Consider the following 23277-nt stretch of genomic DNA (forward strand, 5'->3'; position numbering starts at 1 on the left):
AGCATCGAGCACTCTGGGTGGTTCGAGGAGCACCGCGGTGCTCGCGAGCAACGAGTTGAACACCTGCCTGCCCTACAACTACAATTATAAAACGGAAATCTGTTTCGATCTGTAACATTAATACTGCAATGATAATGAAGAACTCATTCATCGAACGGAATTTCACAGATTAAATAAATGGCTGTGTGTGTGACAGAGAAATTTATTTAATATATAAATATATGACTATAAATTAAGGCCAGCGCTGACCCTGTTGGTCCACCGAAAAACAGGGAGCGTGGGGGAAGGGGGGGGGGGTCGCTGAAAAATAGTCATTTTCCCATGAAATATTTCCTTTACAAAAACAACAAAAAAAAGATGCGCAAAATACGTAAAAAAAAAAAAAGTGGCGCGACTGCGCTAACGGAGAGACGGTACTTTTCGGGTGAAATAAATGTACGTAAATCGAAGTACGTAAAAATAATTGCGATTATTGTACTCTTAAACGTCTCCCCAACAGCATAACTATAGAAAAAAAAAAATTTTTATTACGCGTGGATTAATATCGCGTAATAAACTTAAAAAGTTTTTCTTGAAATTGAAAAATCTTTATCGAAAATAGTGGGGAAAGGAGACAAGAGAGAGAGAGATATCTCATAAAATTCCGCGGGGGGTGACACCCTCACAGACGGAACAGCCAGTTGCGCAGACCGATCTTCTTTTCTCCGTTCGCCGCGCACGCTCCCTTATGGTTTGTGGCGGATTGTATAATAAGTTGGGATTCGCTAAAAATAAAAACAAAAACAAATAAAAACAAATTTTGATTCCTGTTTTTGTTTATTCCATTGATTAGGAAACAATTTTATAATTTGAAGGAAAGAGTCAATTTCTCAAGTTTTTATCAAGGACAAGTTATATTACAAGTAAGTTCTCTCTTTTTTTTTTCCTTTCTCCTCACTGTACTTTTTTTCCATGGTTGTAAATTTTTTTTTCCCACTATACACTATATTCAAAAAGTGATAAAAGTGATTTAAATTAAATTTTCCTATTATAAGTGTTTGTAAATTAAATAAATTATTATGAAGTAAATTTTGTTTGTAGTTAAAAGTTACAATAAATTTTAAATCCATGTTTTTCCATAGTTTTTATTAATTCTTCCTCAATCCCACTCAAGAACCTCAAAATTCAGTAAAATATTGCCATAGCTATTCATCATTATAATATCTCTGCTTTAATTTATTGTTAGTTATTTAATTACTCTTTTCTTGTCATTTAAATTATTTTTTATAATTTTATATCTTGTTTTTTAATTTTTGTAAGTGGCTTTATGTCCATATGCTATTTAATATAATTTCATTTATACAAATTGTTATTCTATGTATATTTGTGTGATGATAATGCTAAAAAAATATAAAAAAACCAGTTTTTTAAAAATTTTTTTAAATAAAGTAATTAAAATTATTGTTAATTTTGATTCAGTTGAAGTTGTTAAGATGGTTTAATTTGGAAATTTGTAATTTGAAATCTAAGAGTAAATGGCTTGAGAAGAAATTTCAATGATTAAAAATGAGAAATCTTTGAATAAAAATTTCACATGCATGTAATTTTGATGTAGGTTATAAAAAAAAGAAATGTGCGAGAGAAAATATCTCTGAAATGTACAAATTAACTCTTAGACGATGAGCATTTTTTAAAAATTCTGTGGTGTTGTAAAATTAATTTCTGGATTCGAAAAAAATTTAAAGAATTAAACGTTATTGATTTTTGATGGTTGAATGATTAACAGAGTGTACAAAATTCAGGAAAAACTTTTCTTGATCTCTGAAAATGGTCGAAACAAAATTGGGACTGATCTAAAAACTACCAATAAAAATTTTCATTTGATTAATAATTAAAAATATGAATCAAAATTAAATGAGCATTTGAATCGCATTATAACCAAAACAAATTTCAGTATCGTCAGATCCATAGGCCAAGTTATTGGAAATATTGGGAAGGCTTGAGCCTAATGTTTCCATAAGTATTATGAAGATAGTGGCAATTATTGAGGCTCAAGAGGTGGTTAAAGTTTACGCCTATTCCCAGATCAAATAAAACAACAAGGAAGAAATCCCTATGAATGAAATCATACTTATAAACAGGATTGGGGCTCGAAATGCCCAGGTTCAGAGCATTAATTTATCCAAAACTAAAAAATTTGATTAGAATTAACTCCTTAAAACCCTATAAATTTTTTTTATGATTTTATTCAGATGCCCGTGTACCATAGCATAAGCAGGGTTTTTTCAAGGGGGTTAAACTTCATTTTGTGTTCTTCAAAAGGGGGTTTTTTTAACTGCAAAATTAATCTCAACTGATGGGGGAGAGGGGGTTTAATCCAACTTCCCTTTGCACATATGCCTATACTTGTGTACATTTCATTAATCCTGTAAAATGAGCATAAATTCAGAAAATGATGGCATCACTGCCTGAAGTTACAAAAATAATTATTTTCGATGATTTTAATTATGTAAAATAATTAAATTATCAAGAAACTCAATAATTTGTTTCATTATCGCAACTGTGATTTAATTAAGTTCAAAAAATCCTTTCATATGGGAAAAAAAGTGGTATCTGATAAGGCTGATAAATATATCGTATAACAGTATAATTAGGTCAGGGTCTTTCTTGTATGGGCAAACAGGATGCGTGCCCAGGAGACAAAAATTTTTAAAGCCTCAAAATTGGCTGCTTTTTTTTATTTTAGACACGGCTCACATGCTTTTCTTTCCTCTAAGAAGACTACATAAATAGGAAGGCCCTAAAAAAATTCATATTTTCTGAGGGCCTAAACTTTTTAGGAATGGGCATTGAGCACGATTATGAATTATTAATTATATTACTATAATAAACTACAAAATTTTAAAAACTAAATTCAAATTTCTGTAAGGCACCAGTTTCAACGATTAAAGAATCAAACCTTGAAATTTACACGTCAGTCTATTTTCTAACTACAGAAATAAAAAATTACATGTAACTTGAATAATGCACATAGTAAAACAATAATATTTATGTTTTTAGAGAAGCATTGCACTAGAAATTATTCTCACCATTTTTTAAATAATTATGACAGATATTAGAGGAGCAATGTACAACGAGTTTGACATTTTTCAATCACCGTTGTTCTAAATTAGAAGGGTAAAAAAAAATAAATTCCATACTGGCAGCTTCGATGCATCGTGAAAAGGATTTCTTGGCACATAATTTGTAAGAATTTATGAAGATTGATTTAAATTTATTTGCTCCGTTGACAAATTTCCACTGCCAAATTCCTCGTTGTTGAAGGTCATTGTACAACGGTAGAGGGATTTTTTTTGCTTTATGATCACGCACCAGTTCTGTGCTACATCATACGTGTGATCATAAATACTAGTATCAATATAATAATATTTAATTATTATGCACAAAGGTAATGAATTTTTGGGGAAAAACATCTTACGATTGAAGATGAATTTTATCTTGAATTTCTATAATCAATCACTGGAGGAACTTAACATTAGTTGATGAGGTCACGTTGAAAAAAAAATTTATGTTGACAATCCCCCCCCCTTCCCATGGAAAACAAGCGGTCAGTTATTCTGACTTTTGTCTTCACATGAAATATGTTAATTTATTTTCTTCATTGTAAAGCAAATCACAAATTCTTGAGGTGATTGGCGTGGTTTAAGACAAAATATTTGCGAAACTTTCTCTGTTGGAAAAGAATGCCATAAATTTTTTAGAATATTCTTGAATTCATCACATAATTTTTCTAATTGTGGTGTTTCCTTCACACTGCAGATTAGTGCAAGCAAATTGCAAGCATTAATGTGCAGTGTTTTTCTTTCCTTTTTCATGTTGAACTCACATTATTTATTATATTATCTCAATTATAGAGAATCATTTATAAGTAATCAGTCTAGATTTTTTTGTTCAGTTTGATCATTTCGATATAAATGTCAAAATGCATCCAAAATTTTTTTTTTCATTATGTTCGTTCATGCAAGCATAACATTTGTAATTGTAGAATTAGGAGCTGAAGAATAAATATATAGGCTACATTGATATTTTTATTCATCATTAATGTTTATTTCTTGTTTACTATTTTATCCAGAACCTATTTGACAAGATTCTGGCTTTTCAAGGTTCATCCTTAACATTTAAAATTTTTTAAAACTATAATTATTCAATGGGAAATTGATGTAGTAAGCAAAAAGAAGGACCCATAAAAATGTATAACGTATAATCAACTGTAGGATGAGTTTTAATATAAGACAATAGACAAAATTAATGATAGCAATTAACAATATTAACAAGGATCTCTGTAAATATGTCTTCGATATCTCTCTGAGATGGGAAGCGGGGTGTGTCCGGTCCTTCAATGTCAATGTAAATATGTGAGCTCGAAAACATCTTGATTCTTAACTTTCAAGCAATTTGAATTTTTCTCAGTGAGAAAAGTGTCTTCACTAAGTTCGATAACCGATTGAATTTCGAGAGTCTCTTGAAAATTAACTCGCACATTTTCCATCGAAAACATTGAAATACCCTATAACAGTCAAATATCCTTTGCCTACCTACTAATTTATTTGATAAGCTTCATCCGAATTCCCATTAACACATTGTTTAAATTATTAATGGTCATTATTGCAAGGTAAATGAATATAAAATATTTTTTTTAATTAAAAAAGCTTGTTTTTCTTATTTCTTAAAAATGTTCTTTTGACCAACTTTCATCAGTTGTTTAATCTCTTTGGCAGTGGCCTATTTTTTTCTCCCATATTTAGTGATATGATTTTTTTGAAAAGTAATATCAGTATATCATTTTATTTTATATATTACTTCATCTCATATTCTGCTGGTTATTTGACCACAGCTTTATCTATAGCTTTTATCATAGATGTAAAAAAAAAAATTGTACAAAATCAGCTGACATGTGTTGCTTGTTTTTTTATAGAGTTTCATTCAAATTAAAATGAAACAAAAAAATGGTTGAAATTGGTGAAGAGTCAGTGTTTGGCATTCATTGGTGGTTTTTGTGCAACGGAAACGGTTTTTTTTTCTACATTGTAGTTTCCCACTGATGTATTGTTCATTTCGAAGTGTGTTTTTTTCCCCTTCGGAAACACCATGTGGTTCCATTAAAGCTCTTGAAACCTTTCATCTTCATGATTGTCATATTCACAAGACGTGACCATATGACCCGTATTTTAACGTGGGGGGGGGTGGGGGTTTGGCATTTTTGAGAAAAATGCATTCATGCAAAAAAAAAAAAAAATTGAATTTTAACGGAGCTAAAAATGAACAACAAAGCCTGCATGATTTTTTTTCATTCTTTGCAAAAAATCAATGTAGAAGATTATTTTCATATGTCTATGAATATTCATCTCACCGATCCATAATTTTTAACGTTCCCTCCTCCCCGTGACATACATTTTAATTCTTTGACCTTTGCATTAGCTTTTCATCTCCTCTCTTTGACGATTGTTTTTTAGCAATTTTGGCTAAAATAGAATTTTTTTTTTTACATGTGTGGCTGATTTTTTTTTTCGAGAATCAACAATGTCCCGTTTTTTCCGTCTAAAAATCCCAAATAAAATATGGTTAGTCTAGCTAACATAACTACCAAATTTGTCAGTGTGTTACGAATTTTACTAACATTTCTCTAAAAATGTGAGTAGACATGAAAAAGAAAACAGCACACATACACAAAATTATGGGCAGAATTTGATATTTTTGTAATTCCGAAAATTCGGTCAACCAACCATATTTCATAAAAAGTTGGTAGAAGGCTAATATATATGAGATGAATACTCATTACCATTTTCCAATTTGTTAAGGTTTGTTGTATAACTTTGATCCTTGATTTCTATTAAAAATGGAAATCCGAGTAGGCTTTCGTTTAAAAAACGGGACATGGTCAATGACTTAAGTAAAACAAATAAGTTTTAGAAAAATGTAGTCTTTTTTTCAGTGTATTTTTAGATATTTTTATGCATCTTCTACTAGTAAAGATTAATTTTTGGTAAATAAAAAGAGTCTACGCTTCTTTTTATCCAGAGAAACCGATTCATTTGAATTTTTACGTTATGAGCGGTTAAAAAAACTGATAACGGAAAAATTGTTGGTTTTCACCGAAATGGCGTAAAATAGCATTCATTTAAACGAACCAAAATTCAATTATAGTCGCTAATATTCCAAAAAAAAACCACAAATGTATCGTTATTTCTCATCGATTGATTGATTTATGATAAGCGAGAAAGTTCCGATTTTTCCTCCCCAGACTCTCCCAATCTTTCATTGGTGGGGGAGCAACGACGGTAGAAAGAACAGCATGTGTCGCGCGGGACTCGATCCAATCCCACGCGAGTTGCGGCAATGCTTTTCACGGCGTTATATAAAATGGCGTTGGTCATCCGTGTTTTCCGGATGTGAATTTTTTCAAATAATGTTTTTTTTTATATTTTAGTTTCCGTTCGTGCCTCGAAAAATATCCGAGAAAATTTTTTTGTTCTGCGTGCGATAATTAACGGCCGTTTAGTTTTCGATTGTTTTTCCCGGAACAATAATAATTATCATTTCTACAAGTATTGAAATAATTATTGCATTGTGAAACGCCGGCGAATGGATCAATTTCTCTCGACCTGACCTCCCCTCTCCCCCACTCACTCTCTTGCGCGCGCGCGCCATCTCCCTACTCTTTGGCGCGCAGATTTCGCCTCTTTTTTATTTATTTATTTTACGGGATAATTTATAGTATTATCAAACTAGGAAACAATTACCCGAGAAAACTTTTTTTATTCGACTTTATATGGAAGAAAAATAATTATAATTAGTAATTATTATATTTGTTGTAGTTGGAGAATTATTATCTGGAAGAGTTGAGAAAGGAAAAAGATCTAAAAACAAAAGTAGAATTTTTTTTTTTAAATCAATTTCTCCCGTTTTTTTCTCCCCCCCCCCCGCTTCAGTTTGACCACGTGACCGTGAAATTTCTTGTTGAAAAAGAAGAAATTAAAACTAAATATGGTAAATTTATGTTTTTGTGAATTAATTTTTGAATTGTGATTTGTTTGTTTCAAACTTGATCTGAAATGTTGATGGTGTTTTTAGTATGAAATTGATGATAAATGTCATCTCTTTTAATATTGGAATTTATATATAAGGTATATGTTTGAATTTATTTTACAATTTATAAATTTAAATTTTGTTTTGAAATTTTATATTTTATTGGAAGTAAGTTTTGAATATTTGAGGTAGTTTTTTTTTTACAATTGTCAGAGTTGTGATTTTATGTCTTGAAAATCCACTCATTTGAATTCGGTGTTTGAAATTAATTTGATTCGAGTTAATAATTGGAATTTTTCTAAATTTAAAAAAAAAAATGGTATTGTAAGAAATATTCTCATAAATTTATTTATGTAATGGAACTGTTAAAAATTTTTTGATTTATATACATCCCCGAAGCAGAATATGCAGTAAAACGACGCGGAATGGTCAGTGTTTTTGTGGAACAATATCGGTAAAAACTTTAAGGGAAGAACTCTTTTCTGTGTATGAAAAACACTATTGTGGAATTTTCACAGTAGAACATTTTTAGTCAGCTGAGGGCTCGTTGCGGAACAATGCAAAAAAAAATTCTGCTTTAGTGCAGGGCCGGAACTAAAGAGGGCAACTGCCTAGGCGGCAAATTTTAGATGGGAATGAAAACAGTTATGAAATCATAAAATTTTACAGTGGAGAGATGGCAAAATTATGTTTGCCCCCCCTCCACATACACACACACAAATTCTAGTTACGGCCCTGGTACAATGGTATTTTCAAGAGTCTTTAGAAAATTATCATTTAGGAAGGAATTTTTTAATTATGTAGGGCAAGCATGTTCAACCAATTGCTCGTGAGCACCACGGTGCTCCCTGAAGCACCCAGAGTACTTGATACTCGTGCCCGATTTTGTGTTCGCTAGCACTTGATCAACGTTCCAATTATACACCTTGTACAAATTGCATTCAAGGATTGAAATCATCCTGATTTGAAACATTCGCTTGTCAAACTTACAGTAAGGGTGCACTTCTTTTGATGATGGGTACAGGCAGTGCTTACGACTAGAAAAAGGTTGAAGACTCTGTATGAGAATAATCCCTCTATTTGGGACCAAAATGTAATATTGTTATTTTAAGGTTATCGTTATAGATACTATTATTATATAGAATTTCTGCTTTGTTTACAGGAATCAATAAACTAAGGGAAAATTTAGGTGCCAGCCGAATTTCTTTGGAGCTAATTCCTTTTCTAGGTACTCTTCTGTTGTAACCACACCACTTGGTACCTTTTTTTTGAAGCGCTGACCTTGCTTAAACCATCAAAACACTCTTGTACAAAGCAGTTTTCAGAGTATGTTTCATCCAACTTTGCTGTTGCTTAATGCTTGTTTTTTCATCGCCAATAGCTACTGGTCCTGACAACTGACTACTACCCGTCTTCTTTTCAACTTTTCTAGAACTTGGTGACCTTTTTCTATGTTGGCAGTCATGCTAACATAATTTCCAATAATCTAGGATTTGTCTGGCTATTCATAATCTGCCGTTATGCATAGGGAGTTATGATGTGAGGAAGTTTAACGCATAAAGGACTCAAACTTTATGATACCAGTGTTACAAAATGTAATGTTTCAACAAGAATTTTTTTTTCGATTGTTTGTATCTTATGTGAGGACTTTTTTATTTTCCCGCAGAGCTTCAGATGGTATTTTAGGCATAGACGGGATCAGTAGGAATTCAATAGCTGTGACTATGGCAGCAGCATCACAAACAGCTTCAGCGCAGACAGCCGTGACTACCTCATCGAGCCAGCTTCCATTGATTTCGTTGTGTGAAACCGTGGCGAAGATTAACATGCCAACCCTCGTGCAAGCCAACTCAGGGACTTCGCAGCAGAGACTATCGTCGACTACCCTGACGCTAACTTCGACCGGATTGACGTCGGCCACATCATCTGCGGAAAACGTCTACAAGCTTTCTCTTAGCAATGGTGAAGTTCCCACGCCTTCGTCCAACAATGTTACTAAAATTGTTCCTGCGATTGCTACAATCACAGGTGATTTGAATAAACTGCCACTTACAAATGTGATCATTAACTAAGGGTTTTTCCCCTACCAAAGTTTATCGGGTTTTCAAATTTTTTTCTTGATTTTTTCCCCTTCCAATATATACAAAAAAGTTTGTTCTTTTAAAAACAAGGAACTCATTGAGAACGCAGATTCCTTGATTAACCCCTTAATACTCTTTTGTTCTCAGAAAAGCACCCAAAATCTTTAGCTTTTATCACTCCCGTGTTTTTCCCACTAATGTTTCTAAGAAATTCAAAACAATGCCATGGCTGCCAAGTGTCTCGAGTTTCAACTCTATCTCCCAGACTCCCAAAAAAATTATTGTATCTCCTAAATTTCAACCACAATTGCAAAAAAACCCTATTTTTTAGGGTAAAAATTACTTTACCCAGAGAAACAGTTGTCTCCCCACCCCAAAATGATGTCATAAGTGTGAGGAAAATTGTCGCCATTGTGGCAAATCACAAACAGGCATAGATCAGGGCAGTGTTTCCCAAAGTAGGCAATATCGCTCCCCGGTGGACGATAGAAGCTACACTTAACATAGGATCATATGGGTTCACTTGCGTTGGGGGCGATAAGAGGAATAAAATTCGTGATGAAGGGAGCGATGGAATAAAAAGTTGGGAAACTATGCCAGGGCAATGTGTTGGGAGGGACGATTTGTAATGTTTAGAGATGAGGCAGATACTTATCAGCTGCAAATAAAGCAGAGACAATATCTCCAGCTCAAAATGAAGCGGAGGCCAACATCTTTAGCAGTGAATGAAGTAGAGGCAAACATCCTCAGCTGTGAATTAAGCCGAGGCAGGCATTTATCCATTGTGATGTGTTGGAGAGGTGGTTTATTTTTTAAGCTAGTGGAATCATCCCGCATTTTACCATACAGATCAATCTTCCCCTCATGTATTGGCTCTTGGGAGGGGTGATCGCCCCCCCCCCTCTAGATCCGCACATGATCCAAGAAATATGTAATTTTGGCAGGGAAAAGTCAAAATTAAAAAAATCAGCCCCAGTATCAGTTGAAATTCATATCAACATGATGACATGTATCATACATTCCGTTGAGTTTATATGCCCCATTTTTTTGGGTCTTTTAGCAATTTTTTTTTAGCGTATGTGATTTAATTTGAGTGTAGTAATGACAGGCAATTTTACCTACTGTTTGGTGATGATTGACATTTCTGCACTTATTGGTGATGGTTCAAATTTCTACAATTTTATTTTGATTTAACTGATTAACGTCGGTTGGTAAGAAAAATTTGCCATTCTGAATTTTAAGTTTTTTCTTTGCCAATAAATGGTGAAAGTGGTTCCACTCATTATTTTTTGTTTTCAAAAAATCGAAGTCGTTCTTAATGTAACCCATTAAGAACGACTTTGGTTTTATTTTCATCCATGAAATATCCCTATTTTGTTTTGGCCATTGTTTATGGCCCAATGGTGATTTTTTTTTTGTTGTTGGCGGGATTTGGTAGTAATGACAAATAACCTAATCTACTGTTCGGCAATGATTGGCGACTTTGCGCTAATTGGGAATGCCTAGCATGATGTCATGTTTTTTCAAAGGAGACAAAATCCCTACAACTTTATTTCAATCCATGAAAAATTCATACTTTGTTTTCAAAAATATATTTTTTCTTCTCATGAAAACAAACATGGAAGGGATTTTCGATTCCTAATTTAAGGGAAATTCTGTAGACATACAGAATTGTTGGGATCCGTGTGAAAATCTTCCTTTCTCATTCTCCAAAGTTGGCAGCTATGTGATGCTGCAGGAAAACACATAGAGTACACGGTATATACATGGGAAAGCCTTTATTTGTGAGCATGACTGGTTAAGACATATTTTTGCATAAATGTAGTGAGTGTCTGAATGGCTCTTTCATCTGATTCAGCTTGGATTGCATAAAACAAAATTTTGAAACCTCCCAAATTGCTTTTGGGCACGAAAGAATTTATGTATACTTAATTTTAGGGATTTTTTTTTTTGTGTAGGTTCGGGATTTTGCAGCAAAATTTACTTGTGCTGATATATTGTAGAAAGTTCTGAGTGAATCAATTGATATGGTTTTTTAAAAGTTATCTCACAATTTTCTGTGTATAATCTGCCGTGTGTGCAGATTTTGCTTCACTGAGAGAAAATTGTCCTATAACCTGTACCTGTTAATTTCGCTGATTTAAGGGGATAAAATGCCCCCATCTATCCATAGCAGTTTTAATCTGTTGACAAAATAACAATGCAACATAAATGTTCCTGTTCACTGAACAGTGCCAGCACAACTGCCTGTAATCAGAAATTCAGATGTTTTTAACGCTCAATTCGCGGCTCATAGATGAGAAATTAAAGTAATATTACCATGATTCCCCCTTGTTTTACATGTTGAAATTTTTCTTATTCGGGATTATTTTAGAATACCAGGGATAATGCTAAGTGGCAGTTTCAGAGTGTTATAATGTCAGTTATGCATGAAAATTTACCTTTTTTTTTCACTTGGATTATGAAGTAATTTTTTCATGTTATTTATTTTATTAATTGTAGTTCCAAGGAGTATGGAGGGAAATTCAGCTCCTCAGAAACCGATCATCGTCACAGTTGCAAATATGCATGGCCTGGGAGCAAAACAGGTGCGTTTGTAAAATTTGTTTCCCTTCTAAGTTCTGCTTATCTTGTATATAATTAGAATCAATAAAAATGTATGGTTTGATTACATCAGATTTTCAACTTTGATGAAGTGTGTATACTAGGGCTTTACATATCCCAGGTGCCAGGTTGCCACTGCAACTAGAAAATCAGTATTGGCACCCTACATTCTCTGTATGAGTTTGCTAGATTGGAATCTAAGGACAACTAAGAAATTTCCCCTTTCATTGCAGTTTGTCTTTCGACTCGAGAAAGGGTCATTAAGCACTGGAAAAGTGTAAAAAAACATTTAAGACAGTTTTTCTTGAACAAAAACTATTCTTGGCTCCTTAAAAATTTGGATGACGTCTAAATATTTGTTTGATTTGTCAAGCCCTGTGTGTATACCCATGCAGGGTTTTCAGCGACCTGGTAAATGGGGGAAAAGTCAGAAAAAATGTAAAATATTTGTCACAAAAGTCAGGGAAATGTGCATATATTTGATGAAAGTCTGGGGAATGAACTGAAACTTGAATAAATATTTGGAAGATTACAATTTTTTGAATCCTACGGGGTAGGCAAAAAGTCTATAAAAACACATTTTGAAAATTAAAAGAAAAATCAACAAATTCACATAAAAAATGTGTTGTTACAGGGTTTGCACAGTCCTTGAAAAAACAAGTTCATTTTCAAGTCCTTAGAAGTCCTTGAAAAATCACCCTTGTCCTGGAAAAAAATAACAACCATTTTCAAGTGCATATAAATACTTGAAAAAATATTTTTGGGTGAATTTCGCCCATCAATTTTTGTCTCCCCCCCCCCAATTAAGTTTCCTCTAAACCATGTTTCAAAAATGAGATATTTGAAGATATTGCTTTTTTCAAAATATTTCAAATTATTGAATTAATGAATGTCAGTTGCATATATGCAGGCTGACCATATTTCCTCGATAAAAATATGGGAAAATTGCTAATTGAAACCAAAAATGATGCCGAAAGGTAATCAATGTTGCTAATTATTGCTAAAATTGCCAAAAAAATCACCAAAAACAGAAAATGAAACACCATCGCATTGAAGCAGTATCAATGATTTAAATGAATTATATGGAAAGTGACGTTAACGTGACAAAAAGGATGTGAGATGAACATTCATATTTCAAGTCATAATTACCATAATATAATTTATAGGGTTGGGGAAAACAACTCTAGATCATAGTCTAGTCCGAGGATGATGTCACTCCGCTATCCATACGAAGGTTTTTGACAACTGGTTGATTCGAAGATATATCTAGGAAAGAGAGAAAATTCACATTTTCCTTGCTGGGAATCAAATTCACATCCTTTTGCATCAGCCAGCCATTAAAAGCCTTCGCATAATCTATCTAGTACTTATTGTGTAGAGTTTTTTTTTTGATAAATTTAAAAAAGTTGGAAATTTCACTTACAGATGGCGCTGTATGGCAATAACCTGATACTGATAATTTGATGAAAGTTGGGAGAAAAAAACTGAAACTTGAAAAGCATTTGAGATTAAGATTTTTTTAAATTATACAGGATGGGCACATTTTAAGAATTCAAAAAAAGTCTACCAAATGACAAAAAACGTATCAATTTCCACTTAAATACATATCATGGTGTCATACATATCATTCCCCAAGAAACAATCAGTGATTTCATGGAGCAACAACATCGCGGCGAAACTGTTATTATTAAGTTTATCTATAATTAATTTTAAAAAATCAAAAAATTTCACTCACAGAGCGGGCCCGTATCATAAAAATTTGACATAACACATGAAAAAGCGACAAATGGTGTAGATGGTGATCATCAGATCAACATTTGCAAAGCTTATTTTTCGGGATTCAGAAATTATGTGTTTTGCACTTTGGCTTGTTTGTTTGCAGCCAGCTGTTAGGCACGATAGCATGCAATATGAAAATATCACCTTCCGATACCACCATTCTAGAATCACAAAATGAATCAAGACTCTTTTGCAATCTATGTCAGCAGACATGAGGGTTGAATTTGAGTATCGTTCAGATGTAGCCCAAGCTACAAAGGGTGCTCATGTTGAAATGTGGCATAAAGTTATTGGAAATATTAGGAGGGATCAAAAATGTTGGGGAAGGCGGGTCTTAAACCCAATATATCTATGGCATAGCCACAAAGTCTTTCGATTTTCTATTCCATCTCCCGGACGGACTCCCCGAAAAATTATTATATCTCCCAAATTTTGCCCGTGATTGTAAAGCATCTCCCTATTTTTTGAGGGAAAAATTATTCCCAAATAACTTACCAGAAAAAAGACATTTAATTTTAATCTCCAAAATGGCATCACAAGTGGAATCTAAATTGTCACCATTGTGCCAAACCACAAAAAAAACTATTTTGGGAGTTGGGGAAGGGAGGTGGGTGACAAAATTTGCAGAACAGCCATCAATTTCACTTTTCGATATTCAAAATTGGCAAGAAAACTTGTTTCTGCTTTGACCAAATGCAGGGCCTCAACTAGATACTTTGTCAGCCGGGGCAAGCACACATTTTGGCACCTCCCTTTGTAACGTAGAAGGAGCAGTTACAGGGTGAATTCAGCTCCCTCTCTAGTCCAGTGCCAGGGACACCAGATCTGTCTGCTACTCCATAGTTGTGGTCCTGAGTATATGTTCTGTTGAGTCTATGTCTCGTTTTGGACTCAATGGCAATGGTTTTTGTTGGCAAGATTCAATTTAGGAGTAGTAATGATAAAAGAGGTTAGTATTCTTTAGCCTCCTTGAGTAATGACAGGTAATTTAACCTACTGGTTAGTGATGATTGATGACTTGGCATGAATCAGTGATGACTTGCACTATGTGACGTTTTTGCAAAGGGGAAAATTCTCTACAATTTTGCTTTAAATGAAAAATCCCTACAATGTATTTCAAAAATATGTATTGTATTTATTTTTGTGAGGAATTTGGAAACTGCATGAAAACCTCTCCAATTCTCACTGGGGTGAGGGCTCTAGCCTGTGAGCTGTAATACAAGTTTACGTCTATGAATGTGGCAATTATATGTAACACACAAAGAAAGGGCTATGAACACATTAGTAAAATGTACTGTATAGAGATTCATCAAAAAACTATGCGCCGTGATAAGCATTTTAGTGCAAACCACACTTTTTAGCATCAATTGTTTGGTTTTCTATTTATTTTTAAAATGTGTCAAACTTTTTGCTCAACACTGTATTTCTTTCTTCTGCTGTTTTTGGTGAGGGAAAAATGACCAAGCCAATTTTGCTATGAACCCTACCGTGTTTGATGAAACATTTTGGTTTTTACTGCTGAAATCATTAAAATACTCTGTTTTTAATTGATGAGATTCATCATGGCTATACTTCATTTATCTATTCTTATCAAATTCTCATTTTGATTCTTTTTTTTTCAACAGTTAACTACAGTCGCCAATGTCTTGACGGGACCTATGATATCGGCTCCAGTTCACATGGTCACATCTCATTTTGTCCAGGACAAAGTGCCTGCTAATTCAAACATTATAACTATTCCATCGCTGCAGAGATCAAACAGCAACTGTGGGGCTACTGTGTTATCAGCAGCTTCGTTGCAGGCCAAATCGAAATCGCCTTCACACGTCACGCCTCTCATTCCCGGCAGTATTCTTGCATCAAAAATGCCCCTGGTGATAGCCAATGCTAGCAACTCCTTCTCTGCTGCCTCTTCTGCTACGACCGTCGCGACGACCATGACTCCAGTGACGCCAGTCATTATGTCATCCTCTGCGCCTTTAGTCTCTATCCCAGCAAATTCAGCCCTTGCTGTTAACCACAGTGGAGCGAACCAAGCGCAAGTGTTAACGCCAATAATACAAGGTACCATGAAAGCGCCACTCGTCGCCAATTCAAAGAATGTGTGGCCTGCTTTTCTCAAACCAGTATCCGTTGCCACAGCAGCTGCAACATCATCATCGGCAGCAGCAATACCCACAACCGTGCAAATTGCAGTGCCATCAACTGTGAATGCTGTGGCAGCAACTACACCTAACACGCAATCTCCAGCTCACGCTGCAAATCTTTCAGCTTCGAATGGTCCCAATCCAAAATCAGATCCAATGAATCCAGATTTTGATCCTGTTCATGCAATGTCATGGAAAGATGGGATTGGTAGTCTTCCTGGCAGCGATATCAAGGTGAGTTTATTTAAATTACAGGTGACGTAACTTGGCTGTTCTCAGAATTTCATGTAAATTAATTTTCTATTCCATCTTGCCAAATAATCTCTAAAAGTAGTATAGCTACACCAAGGGTGTTCAACCATTTGGAGAATGTGGGCCACTTCATTGATTTGAAAACGTATTACAAGACACAATTAAGTGATCTGGAACAGCACCATGGGATACTTAATTGATCTATCAATGTGCCATGAGTCACTTAAGTGATCTGAGTGAATGTGCTGCCGGTCACTTAAGGTATCCGACTACCTTTCTTGTCTTTAAAATGGTACTGGAGTGAACTTTAATAACATTTTTTGATAGAAAGTGTCTCGAAATGGTGAAAACTGTGATAAATTTTGGTCTACCTGTGACATTTTCTATGAAAACGTCGTTTTTATGTCAAATTTTAGGCAAAATTCATGTAATATTCGAAACATGATTGCAAAAGATTTTGTTAATGAAATGCTTTGTGATTTTCACAGTGCATTTAGCTAGTACTGTTGCAGGTTATGAACCAAAATTTAAAGGATTGCATGATATATTTTCATAAATTACACCAAAATATGTTTAAGTACATGTGAATTTTTTGAAATTTCATCCTACATTTTGTCTATAAAACACTGTAATTCAAAAAATATATGTGATAGACCTTAGATTTTGGTTCATAACCTCAAGAATGTATGGCAAAATATCACATTAAAATTTTGTAAGGATGCAATGAATCAATTTTTGCAAATCATGTCACAAACTCAAGTAAAATGTCAAAAATAGCATTCTTCGTAAAACACGTTTAAAGTCTTTATTCGCGTATTACTTGCATGTAAAAACGCAACACTAAAGTGAACGTAGCTTTGATTCTAAGCATCATATAAACAAAACAAGGCCCGTTTTGGAATCACAACAAACAGGGCTTTTATAAAAACTGAAAAAATAAAAATCTATATTTTTTTCCAAAATGACGTTTTCAACGTAGTCGGATACCTTAAGTGTTCTGTAAATGTGCAATGTACTACTTGCATGCTCTGGAACTGTGCCACAGTGATCTGTAAATGTGCAATGTACTACTTGCATGCTCTGGAACTGTGCCACAGTGATCTGTAAACGTGTCACTGGTCTCTAAAATGATCCAGAAATGTACTGTGGGTTACTTGAGTTAATCTGTAACTGTACTGCGGGACACTCAAGTGATCGGAAACTTCCATTAATCACTTAATCACTTGAGTCAATGCCGCTCAACCTTTTGGGCAGTGTGGGCCATTTCATTGGTTTCAAAATGTGTCACGGGCCACTTAAGTGATCTAAAACAGCACCTCCAGGTCACTTAAATGATCTGGTAATGTGTCACTTTGTTCATTTTTACAAAATAAGGTTTGAGGTGGCATGCTACTTCGGATTACTCCAAGGGCCACATTTGGCTCACTGTCCATAGGTTGAGTTGCATGCTCGATAAGATTTGTACATATGATTAATACATCTGTAAGCAATGAGCAGGAGTTTTTCATTTGCTAAACATTTTGATAATTTTGAAATTTCTCTAAGATATTCAATCCCCTAATATTTCTTGATGTGATTTTCATTTTATATACATTTTTTTTATTTCGCCATAGTTCAAGATCAGTGAGTTTGGCGTGCTTGAGATATTGACTGAAAGTGTAAAGTGTTCTGAACCCAGCTCAAAGCCGACTCCACCACCTCCACCTGTTGCTGCAGTGGCAACAGTTGTTGATGAAACTTCTGCAGCAACTACGCAGCCTGCCGCACAGAGTGCTCCCGAGCCTGAAAGCACTCCAAAAGAAGGAAGGAATAGTCTGAAAGAGAGCTTTTCAAAAATGAAAGAGATGTACCAAACAGGTTACTGATAAGCAACTTTTCAAATACAGCAGACTCTCGCTAATCTGGCACATATCAGATGAGAGGGTGCTGAATTACCAAAATTGCAGTATTACTGGAAATTAGTTGAAAAAGCCCATTTAAATAATACAGTGAAGCCTGTGTACAATGATACTGTCTATAACGATAAACTTGCAGATAACAATATTTTCTTTAATCCCAGCAGAATTCCTATTCAATTGGAATGGCGCAAATACTTAAACTGTCTACAACAATAACCCTGCCTATAACGATATTTTTTCTAGGTCTCTGCAATATCATTATAGACAGGTTTCACTGTATAAACTTATGTGCACAAACACATGATGACAAATTTTTTTCTTTTTTCTTGAAGAAAACCCAGCTAAAAACGCCAGATTACTGGATGGGCCAGACTAGCACATGGCCGCATTATAGAGAGTCTACTGTACATTAATGCTAATATTTTTTTCAAATGTCTTTATTGTTTTTATTTTTCGCTACCAAAGTAACTTTTCTATCTAATTCCCATTTCCCCCCCCCTTTTTTTAACGTGTTCAGATCCCTCTATCAATGGTCAAGATGAGAATGGTACAGAAGATTCAAAGTCTGATGTGTCTAATGAATTGTGCCGCTGTGAGAATTGTGACTGCTTTGGCTTAAAAGTAGAATTTTGGAAGTCTGGGCGATTCTGTAGTCAGACATGCTTCACGGCTTATTCCAATAGGTAAAAAACAAATTGAAATACATTCATCAATTTTTTTTCTCCATTTGTGTATCTTCACTTAATTTTGTCGAATTCGTGATAAATTTAGCACTTTTGTACTTTAATATAAATTTCATTAGTAGTATGAGCTCAAATAGTAAAATCGAAAGTTTCTGAATGGAAAAGACATACAAAGAATTGGCATATTGTTTGGGATTAGAGGACTAGTTTGTGGAAGTGTATCAATTCATAAAATCGAGCAGCAACTTTATTTAGCAAGCTTAGAACCCTGAATAAGTTATTAGTTTCCTTGTAACAGCTATAGTTTTAATTCACTACTGTGCTTAATTGGTTTAATGATGAAGGAAGGGAGGATAGGAGCTGTTATGGGTCTCGCTTGCCCAAAATACAAATCCAGAATCAAGGAAGTCATTAGACGTTAGAAAATTTAATATTCTTCGTAGAAGTCATCAGTTAAACATGGGCATATTTAGCTTTCATTTAATTTGCTCGATTTTATGTAGCATCTGTCATCAGCATAGTGATTAGAGGTATGCTCTCATGCATCAGCTCTATCTCAAAGAAAATTTAAGTTTGAGTTATTAAATTAATGTTGGAATGTGCGTGCACGTATTGTGAACCTAATGCAAAGTTTGTTTCTTTGTAATGCTTGTACACTGACTATCAGCTGGGCATTGTTAGTCAATTTTATTTAGTGTGGAAACTAGCTCTGAAAAAATTTTGTTTAAGTGTAGAATCTGTTGAATGGCAAAATCATATGATTGCTTTCAAAAAATAGTTTAAAAATATTTAACATCAGAATTTGGCAACCATAAATATTTTTTATGTGGGAATTGTATTATATTTTATTATGTGTATAAATTGTTTATAGTTTTTGTAATTGCATTTTTAATTGGGTTGCTGTTTTTTGGAAATATATGGCATCCATATTTGTTATGGGTATCTTTTTTCACAGCCGCTTCATTGGGCATTTTGTCTGTTGTGGCCTTGTATTTGTATTTATTAAGATGGAGTCTTTATATTCATAATGCTGTTTATCTGTAAACTAGTTGCATCTCACATATTTCAATAATATTGTTTATCAAATCAGAGAAATTCATGAATGAGAGCCAAAGAAAAAGATTTGTCATTTTGATATTTCAATATTAATTTTTTAGGCGGAATTCCTGGTTGAAACGAGGTGCGACAAAGGATTTGAGGAAAAAGAAGAGACGGAAGTCTGTGAATTCTGACGAAGAGGTGAATATAAACATACATGGGCATGAATTTGTACCTAGATTAGTGAGAGAAATTCATTGTATGTACGTGGTGTCTATTGCAACGTTCCCTCCAATTTTTATTGTAATAATTGTGAACCTTTTTTTTGTTGCTGTGCTATGTATGGTGGATTTAGATATTTTTGGTGCACAGAAGCATTTTCACCATGCATGATGAAATGTTTCAGTGCACACAAATTCGTACATTGATAAAAATACATTCATTGAGGCATATTGCCTCACCTCAAACAAAGAAAAAAAATTGTCAGGAACGTGTTGGTTGATTGTATAATGTGTGGTTAGTCGGGTGAATTCTCTCTTAATGAACTTTCAGTTTTCATCCCAGGTAGTGCCCACATGAGCCCATGCATTGAAAGGCATTTCCATTATGCGTATTTTTATTTTCTCATTTATTTCACTGATTTGACATGAATTGGTGATATTGCAGGAAGTCGTTGCCAAAGAGCCAAAAATTGATATCAAATTAGAAAGCGAGACAAAAGAGATAAAAAAAGAAACGACTGCTGATCCCTCAACATCTACACAGTTCAATTGGGATGAGTACCTGAAGAAAGAGAAAGCGATTGCGGCTCCGGCCAAATTGTTCCAATATGTAAGTTGAATGTTCCTTCTTGTTTTAGAATATCCTTTTTTTCCTTGTCAGAGTGAGTTATTCTGTAATCTTATTGGGTTTTTCACAATAATAAATGTTTATATTATGTTCAGTGATTTTATTGATTTATACTCCAATTAAAATTCTATTCTTGTTCTTTACATATTTTTTTAAATGATTCTATTTTGTATCTGGAATCTTAGGGGCAGGTCATTTCAACAGGCAGGAATGGTTTTGAGGTCGGTATGAAACTAGAAGGCATAGATCCCAAGCATCCTTCCTTATTTTGTGTTCTGACAGTTGCTGAAACCAGGGGCCATAGGATCCGTTTGCATTTTGATGGATATTCTGAAAGATATGACTTCTGGGTGAATGCAGATTCTCCTGATATTTATCCAGTTGGATGGTGTGAAAAAACTGGTCATAAGCTTCAGCCACCGAAAGGTAGATATCTGCTTTCCAAATTTTTTAAAAGTAGATTGTGTGGTGGTTATTATTGTCTTTGAAGTTTTACTAACTATTATTGTTATTTTTTTTAGTTCAAATTTATCTGCTAAACTATTTATTTTAATATTTTTAGGTTTTACTCCGGAAGAGTTCAACTGGGAATCATACATATCTGTGTCGAAAAAATTTAAACCAGCTCCAAAAACTATATTTACTATTAATGACTCAAAGGTAAGTGCATATAAAGATTGTTTCAATTTCATTGCAATCACTGTGGGCAAAATAATTATTCATCATTACTTTATACTATCATCCTTCGGGCTAGTATTTCTGTGACTTTGCATATTTTTTTTATGATTTTGCACATTTCACTATTTTTATGTGATTCAGCATTTTTTCATATTTTTCAAGCATTATTTTGCATATTTCAACATTTTCAATGAAAAGTATTCTTTTCCTATTCGTCTCATTACTGAAAGACAAAAAATTTAGATAGAAAACAAAGGTGGATTGTCTTGATATTCAAGACATCTTTATATTCATCCAAGTGATATTACAGATTCCTTCTTACCTTTCTTCAAGCTGCAATTGAATGTTTGGGAGTAGATCCGCGGCATATATCAGTCACGTTTTAAAGGTTGCCTGGTGGTCTCTCAAGGTCTCACTGTCTTTTTACCAGGGCTATGTAGTATATAGTATATCATTTAGTATTATATAGCTCTGTCTTTTACCCCTTAATAATAGTGTGGCTATAAATTGATTCACACATAATCGATTCTGTCCAGGTCACGCAGATAACAAGGCCTCAGTGTTTTAACATTTTTTGCTATTCTCGAACAAAGCCATAGCCGGTAGAGAGGGTGTGTGTCCTCCCCACTTCTCATTGACTTCACCTATATTACATACTGATCTGACCTCTGATATTCATGTGGTGAGAAAAAAAGAATTTCAGTGGAAACAACAAATAATTTTTTTAAACTAGTATCAATTGTGTTAACAAACCTCATTTGCACATTATTTTAGGAAAACTTTAAGTTTTTTTTTTGCTCTATAACAGCAACTTTTAATTACTTTAGGGCATATTTTCTGTTTGTTTAGAGCACATTTTCTGTTTCTTTTGGCATATTTTAAGCTTTAATAGGGAATAAATGAATTAGTGACTTCTTAGATTTTTTTGAGAGCAGTTTCTTGGATATAAATCCTAGTCATGATTATCCATCCTTACATTGAACTGTTTTTATTCTTAGGGATTTTGACTCCATAGATTAAAAATTGACATTGATTACTTAATTATAGACATTAATGAGCATAAATGTATCAGTTTTTAAAAACCAAGTTTAGTAATAGAATTATATCAAAAATAAAGCAATTAACCCATTAAAGATGACCTTGATTTTTTAAAATTAAAAAACAATACTGAGTGAAACCACTCCCACCATTTATTGGGAAGGAAAAAATTAAAATGTCAAATGGCAAATTTTTTTTACCAACGGGCATCAATGGGTTAATGTCCAGGATGCAAAAAATTACCTGATAAATTTTTCTTACTGATTTTTTTGTTTTTCAAATCTCTGTTTAGTTTTGACTAGAAGGAGTTTTTAAAGCTTATTTAATTTTTGAGCAGAATAATCCAAGACAAGAGAACTTCTCAAAATAATAATAATATAAGTTGATTCACTTGAAACTGCTAAAATAAATTAGTGGCCATATCATTTGAATATAAAGTGCCTTGTTTCACAATCATGTCACTATCAGAAAAAACATTTATTGGGGCTTGGAATTGATTAAAATTTTTTACTGATTAATGAAATTTTAATAGAATATTTTCAAATGTTATTCATTCATAGCAAATAGTATTGGTAACTATATAATACCAGTTCATGCTATGAAAATATGTTGTGTTCATTTGGCGCATCTATCCACTGAATGGATGTAAATAAATATAGAAATAGATTAACAAATAAAGGCTGCCTGCTTGAAGCTATTTAATATTGTCCCCCTTCGCCAGACACATGAATGTGCGAATTTCTAGAACTCCAAAAATGACTTTTGAATGTTTACTCTCCCCATGTTATTCTATGGAAGTTGTTCTAAAATGTTTTGTAAAATGTGTTTCAATAGGGGATGTGTTTCATTTGCGCGTTTTTGGAAAAACTTAGCAAAATAACCAATCCAACCAGCTGATAAACCCAAAAGTGAAAATTTTCACATTTATGTCTCTGGCATAAGGGGGGAACGATATGCTGAACATGCTTGTCATTTCCTTGAATTTCATAACTTTGATCTTGTCGTTTTTTTTAAATCAGTAATTTTAGAAATCATTACATGTTTATATTGAATCAACTTGGGTTTCCTTCTCATGTTGAAAAATTTGATCAAAACATTGATTCAAATATTTTTAAATACGGTCACTTATCTGAAATGTTATGTATAGGAACATAATTGAAGACAC

The 23277-nt window shown here is 33.7% G+C and overlaps 1 protein-coding gene across 3 annotated transcripts in view; it reads left to right on the forward strand.

The window, feature by feature from the left end:
* Window positions 1–663: 663 nt before the first annotated feature.
* Window positions 664–23277, forward strand: part of l(3)mbt (lethal (3) malignant brain tumor) — a 44753-nt gene continuing 22139 nt past the window's right edge. Inside the window, exons 1-10 of one of the 3 annotated variants that reach the window (XM_089237041.1) lie at window positions 664–902; window positions 8732–9027; window positions 11649–11734; window positions 15155–15910; window positions 17542–17785; window positions 18344–18509; window positions 19667–19748; window positions 20214–20378; window positions 20582–20822; window positions 20959–21056. In XM_089237041.1, coding sequence (XP_089093167.1) covers window positions 8790–9027; window positions 11649–11734; window positions 15155–15910; window positions 17542–17785; window positions 18344–18509; window positions 19667–19748; window positions 20214–20378; window positions 20582–20822; window positions 20959–21056 — 2076 coding nt within the window. In that variant the 5' untranslated portion in view covers window positions 664–902; window positions 8732–8789. Of the gene's footprint in view, window positions 903–6937; window positions 7027–8731; window positions 9094–11648; window positions 11735–15154; window positions 15911–17541; window positions 17786–18343; window positions 18510–19666; window positions 19749–20213; window positions 20379–20581; window positions 20823–20958; window positions 21057–23277 lie in introns of those variants that run through there. The other 2 variants (XM_089237024.1, XM_089237032.1) reach the window with 2 other exon arrangements.

The sequence above is a fragment of the Pholcus phalangioides genome, unplaced genomic scaffold, assembly GCF_987345545.1.
Source record: "Pholcus phalangioides strain wild (caught in Gottingen) unplaced genomic scaffold, Ppha-v1.0 ptg000002l_1, whole genome shotgun sequence".
Taxonomy (NCBI): domain Eukaryota; kingdom Metazoa; phylum Arthropoda; class Arachnida; order Araneae; family Pholcidae; genus Pholcus; species Pholcus phalangioides.